The sequence below is a fragment of the Chaetura pelagica genome, unplaced genomic scaffold (genome assembly GCF_000747805.2).
Source record: "Chaetura pelagica isolate M959 unplaced genomic scaffold, ChaPel_1.0 scaffold522, whole genome shotgun sequence".
Lineage (NCBI taxonomy): Eukaryota > Metazoa > Chordata > Aves > Apodiformes > Apodidae > Chaetura > Chaetura pelagica.
Window position 1 is genome coordinate 63,947 of NW_009952262.1, and position 5,908 is coordinate 69,854.

At 47.6% G+C, this 5,908-nt stretch overlaps 1 protein-coding gene across 1 annotated transcript in view; it reads right to left on the reverse strand.

The window, feature by feature from the left end:
• Positions 1-5,135: 5,135 nt before the first annotated feature.
• The window catches only part of LOC104397510 (granzyme K-like), a 2,523-nt gene continuing 1,750 nt past the window's right edge, over positions 5,136-5,908 (reverse strand). The window contains exons 4-5 of the mRNA XM_010007476.1: positions 5,525-5,762; positions 5,136-5,273 (exon numbers count right to left, since the gene is read on the reverse strand). Of these exons, the coding sequence (XP_010005778.1) occupies positions 5,136-5,273; positions 5,525-5,762 (376 nt within the window). The remainder of the gene's footprint in view (positions 5,274-5,524; positions 5,763-5,908) is intronic.

Consider the following 5,908-nt stretch of genomic DNA (forward strand, 5'->3'; position numbering starts at 1 on the left):
AGGAGGCAGTAGCTTGTTTGCCTCCAGCTTGGCCAGTGAAGTATTCCTGCAGAACTGGTTCATGTCTCTGTTGGCTGGCCCTTCAGCAAATATCTACCCTAGCAAAAGTGCCAAACCTTAAACCAAATTTGCCTATATCATCTTTTCTGAAAGAGAGGCCAGTCAGTTTTCTGCAGGTTGAGGCAACAGATTGACCTTCAGAAAAGAGGTGGAATTGGGTTCTTACCGAGAATCTAGGATCTTGAGTCTGAGGAAGTGGTCTCTTGGCTAACCTCTGCTCCTTGTGCACTTTTTATCTTTGTTCTGCTGAAGAAACCAGCGTACTTCTGAATCAGTTTGAAACTTGAAGCCGGTGTGGAGAAGACCATCCCGTTTATTTGCACCGTTCTGTGTGGATTGGCTACAGCCCCTTCCTGCTTCAGTGTGTCAAGATAGCTCATGCCCTTTCTACCTGTCTCCCCTCCTCCCAGAGTTGGATTCTTTGGTCTCTTGTTGTTGCTTCCTAGCACTGTTGGCCTTGCGTTCAACTATTTTTTTTCTTCATGTGTTTTATTGGATTTTTTTTAAGTACTTCCGGAGTGTGCTGACCATTGTATTGTACTGTACAGAGCCCAGGTTGTTAGAGTCCAGCAGAGATAAAGTGTGTTACGCAGCACCCAGTTTTATAAGAGTATGGTTTGTGCCAATGCCCCTTCTTTAGTAGTGCCAGAGACTCTTTACAAGTGCCAATGTGGTGGAAATTATTTGGTTATACTTGTATATTATAGGATCCTGATTTAAGACAATTTAAACATTATCCTATTTAAAAAGATACTATATAAAATGCTGTTTTTAAACCTTGTCATTTGCAATGCATGTATTGTTGTGTGTGTTGGGGCGGGGGGAGGGAAGAGGGTAGGGTAAAGGAGTTTCTGAATAAGATGCCCAGTGTCAGGATCTATTCAGGCTCCAAACTGTCTCATTCCGGTCCAGGAGTGTGATTGTTTCTTGGAATGATCCCACTCTGACTACTGGGCAACAACCCTTATTACAGAAATATCTGATGGAAATTGATTTTCATATCTTCCTCCTGAAATAAATTCTCTGTTTGAAATTGGAATAAATTTTGTTCCTAAAAGCCTTGGTGGTTGTGCATGCATTTCTTCACCTCTGTCCCTCCTCTTCCCCTCCTTCTGCTTGGCTGAACGACATCTGTATCCCATGGGACCTGCATCCAGATGAAGCACACGCTGCCCTCCTAGCTGGCAATGTTGTCCCTGCTCAGAAAATCACGACTCTGAAGCAGAGAAACAAAGTGTGTTTTGGTGAATATAAGGTATAATATGCAATAACTATATATAACATACTGTACAAATAATTCTGAACCGAAGTGTGACCAGTGGCTGAGGAGGGGGTTTAAGATGTAGGGATGCAATGGTGGCACCTTGACTTAAAATTTTACAGAATTCTAGATTCAAACTCTTCAAGGAATGAATTAAAGTCTTAAAAACTAATGCCCAATATCCCTAGTTGGCTGCAAGAGCACTTCGTGCTTTGTCCTTTGCAGTCTCCAGCCAAGGCAAAGGTGCAGATCACCCACCCTGGCAGTGCTGCCTCTGGAGCATTGAGGTTTGTTCAGTGTGTCTGCAGGAGGTTCCTGCAGGCCCTGCCTGTCCTGGAGGGGCGCAGGGAAGGAGGCAGCTGGGAGCAGCAGCTGAGGGATCAATCCAGGCAGCTTGCTTGCAGTTGCTCTCTTTCCCAAGGGCCCCTCAAACACAGGCTGAGTAAACTGCTTGCAGCAAGACTGTGAGCTCCTGTCTCGCTGTCTCAGCAGCTGTGGGTGAGAAGCCCTCAGCTCCTTTGTCCCCATCCTGCAAGGAGAAGTCTTGGGAACCCAGGAGCAGCTGTGGTGTGGAGAAGCCTGCTGCCAGGCCAATTCCCCCTGCAGCCTGTTCTCAGGGGGCTCTTGGGAAAAGAGGGCAGCCCCAATGGGCTGTGGGCCTAGCGAGTCTTCTAGTAAGGTGTGCTGGCCCAGGGACTGGGGTTTTGTAGGTGCTGCAGGGCACTTCAAACCAGGCCATGAGGTGTCCCTGCCAGCACCAGAACAGGTGCTTGAGATTATCTACCTAGGTGGACCCAGACATTAAAGAAATGCTTCCATATTTTTCGTATTAAAAAATCTCATGCAGAAGAAGAGGGCAAAGAAGAGAGAATTTGGGATTTGCCTTGTCCTTGGACAGCCATTGTCCTGACAGCAGGAGAAAGCTCTTTGAGCATTACATCTGCTGTCTTGGTAAAGCTAGGGAAGCATCTGTCCAGCATGAGAAGAAGAAAATGTCATATGAAATTTATAAAGTAGGAATATAATGCCTTCTTTCACTTCAGTATTTGCCTCTGTGTCTAGACTGGCCCCAACCTGCCTTATGCAGGACTCTGCAATCTGTCACGCGGGTCAGAGGCACAGTACCAGCCTGGCTTGTTTGGATGGCAACTGTTGGTTGAAGCAACACTACTGTCAAGACCAGCGACCTCCTGAACCCCAGGCTCAGCCAGGGGCATCCATCCAGTGCCCTTTGGCCTCTACTTTGTGCGATGGGGTTTTTTCCCCATTCAGAGCATCTGTCCTGAAGGCTGCTGAATCCTGCTTCCCATTTCATTGCCTACTTTTCTCATGCCTAGCAGTCCCAGTGGGAAGCTCCAGATAGCTTAAGGATAGAATATGAAAGTTGTGAATCCCTCCATTCCAGAAGCCATCTCTTTGGCATGAAGGCATTTGGATAAGTACTGAAATTACCTGTTTCTGAAGGTAGTGCTTTGGAATGCATTTGGAGGAAAGTGTATTTGTCCCTGCAAACATACGCAGTAAGAACTGATGGGAAACAGAGTGAAAATGAAGGTTTCCAGAAACCACCTGGGACAAAATCTTCATTGTTCCTCTCTGGTTTGTAAAGGTAGTTGAAAATGTGCGATTTCACATCCATGTTATCTCAGTAGCTTCCCAGCAAAAGATTGCACCATTAGCAATTTCTAAAATGCACTTGTATCAATTGTCTGGTTATCTTTGAGCTGTTTTATCTCCTGTGATGCAATCTGATTGGGAATGAAAGCCTCTACAAGCAATTTTTGTAGCACATCTATCACCTTGGGATGAGAACTTCTGGCTTCCGAAGAGTTTTTGTGGCTCCCATACTGGATTGCATGGTAAGACTCAGCATTTAGGCTATGTGAAAGCTGCTGGGTAATCTTGCTCCCAAGATGGGAGATGTTGTGGCTCAGCAGGGACTACAGATGCAGCCTGGGCGCTGTTCTACATGCACAGCCAGGTGCTATTACTTGTCACTGGCCGCTCCTATGCGCTGCTCCCTGAATTGCTCCTCCTTTCATCTCAGATGTGTTTCTATAGCTCCTGGCCATGGAAATAATCGGTGTTTTTAGGAAACATCCAAAAGGCAGGTCTCTCCTGCTGTGCGGGCTCATATACTTCCTCCCTGTGGCTTAGACCTCAAGTCTCTAACATTGTAAACAGCTGAGAGCTTCAATGAGGCGCTTTGCAAAGTAGAGGTGATGTAGGATGAGAACATCCTTGGAATTCTTCTGAAAAGGATTTTTTAGAGGTAAGGGTTGGTTTTTTTTGTCAATTCAGAAGTCTTTTAGAGCTTGAAGAACACGTGCTGTTGCTAACCCAAAGAGGGCACTGTGTGCCTATAAAACAGCACAGATGTGCAACATCATCATCATCATCCACAGCAAAAATAATTTATAACTTTGTTCATTTGTAGCTTCTCTTAGTGAATTACCTGGAGGGCTTTGGTGATTTATTTTTTTTTCTTGTTTGTTTGGTTTGGGTTGATTTTTTGTTTGTTCGTTCGTTTCTGAGCAAAACAAACCTCCTGGAGGACAAAATTTCTGCCGGAGGCATGGCCCAGTACTTCCCCTCCTTTGGTGGCAAGGTGTTGGTTCCTCCAGGCAGCTGCGTGGCTGGAGCAGCCAAGTGTGTGTGTCATCAATGGAGCTGCTGGTCCCCGGGGAGTCTGACAGCCCGAGTGTGCTGGAGGCAGCAGGTTTGTCCCCGCCCTGTGACACAGCTTGTCTTGCGGAGCACTCGGGCGCTGCAGGGGCTGGAACCTCGAGGGTGCTCTCGACTGTGCTGTGTCCTCCGGGCATGAGAGCACTAATTCTGCCCGTGCCCATGCTGCAGGTCCTCCCGTAGCCCCGGGCACCCTTGTGCTCAGGGCCCCCTCCTCTCTGCAGCTCCCTTTGAGCCTGCTCACTCTGCAGCATATGAGGGAGAGATGATCTCCTGCCAGAAGACGACTGATTACCATCTTTTCAGTTTTGCCTGAGCACTCCACAATGGGGAGAGAAGGCCAAGAGTCTTCCTCTGCCTGAAAACTGGGCTTGACACCTCTTCTGGGACAGAAAATGGAGGTGACTGGTTAGGGTAGAAACTTCCAGCTTAAGACTCAGCTATTTGAGTAGTGACTATGTTCTGAGCTGTCCAGGACTGGAGCCAGAGGCCAGGAGGAATCCAAACCATGGAAGGAGAAAGGTGCTCAAATGCAGATGCAATTTATTGTTTTTATGCATTCTTACAAGACTGGAGCTATAGCAAGAGGGAAGAAAGGAGACAGCAGATTTTAGAGGTAGGGGACAGCAGCAGCAGTAGTGAAGCAGGAGCTGGAAGTGTACTCCTTGGAGCTGGGGCAACCCTCTAACCTCAGGGCTTGGCCAAAGGAGACCCAGGCATCTGGTGTCACAAATGCATTTGGATTGCCCTGATCTAATTGTACTGCCTTCCTCAAAGGGCAGCAGACATCTCAACAACTACTGTTACCTCACTCAGGACTGTCCTGCTGCTTCCTTTCTAGAGCTGTAGCCATAAGCAGCTTGACTAAGGGGCAAATTACAGCAGCAAAGTGTGGGAGCATGCACTGTGTAAATGGGCTCTCCCTGGCTCACGCAGGGAACAAATGCAGCCAAGGTGCAATTTGTGTGCCAAGCCCCCACTGCTAGTTTGGCTTTGCCAGAGATAATTCCTTGCCATGTCCATGAGGATAAGTGGAAGATGTTTTCCAGGGAGAAAGGAAGGAAAAGCAGGTGAGCACAGGGTGCTGAAGTGTGAGTTTTTCAGGGCAGCACGTGGAGAGTGAGTAGGGTCATGCTGACTTCATGACACTGTTGATCCAGGAAAGGTAATGAGCAATGCGTGTGTAGAAACCAGGCCAGTTCTTGTGCCTATAGGAGAAGATGCCATAGGCTTTGTTGTTGCAGACCAGAGGATCCCCAGCATCACTCTGTAAAAAGAGGGCAGAAATCAGTGTTGACCTATGTGAGGTCCTCAGGAGATCAATGCATTTTCAAAGAACAACAGGGCTGCAAATGTCTGGACAGAGCATCCCCCTCTGATGATGAAGAGTGAGGGGACAACAAGAAGTAATTTTAGGCAGTACGTTTTCAGGGAAGTTTTTAGCCTGGATCAGGTTTGTACCCAGCAACTGGCTAAAACCTCCCTTGCAGCCTTCTATTCCCCAAGTCAAAGACTGACCTTCTCAGGTACCCTATCAGATCCACTGCGTCCACAAATCAAGTTTTCGGCAAGTCCAGGGTTGTGGGCCAGGCAGTCCCTTTGCCTGATGATGGTGACTTTGGTGTTGCGTAACGTGCGGTCGGAGGAGCCCCAGCCGACTATGCTGCATTCAGCCCCATCACGGACTTTAGATTTTCCAATAGAAATGGTGCTAACATAGCTGTTGCTGGTGGCATTGCCTTTCAGCTGGACAAAAGCACAGAAAATACAGAAATAAGTGCTTTGATCTGTAAATATTCTGTGGCAAGGGCTGTCCCCTCCTGCTCCAGAGTTATAGCTCAGCCCTGCATGTTGGGCAGACAGGACCATGAAGGTGCTCCAGGCAAGGAGTTACCTTCAGCA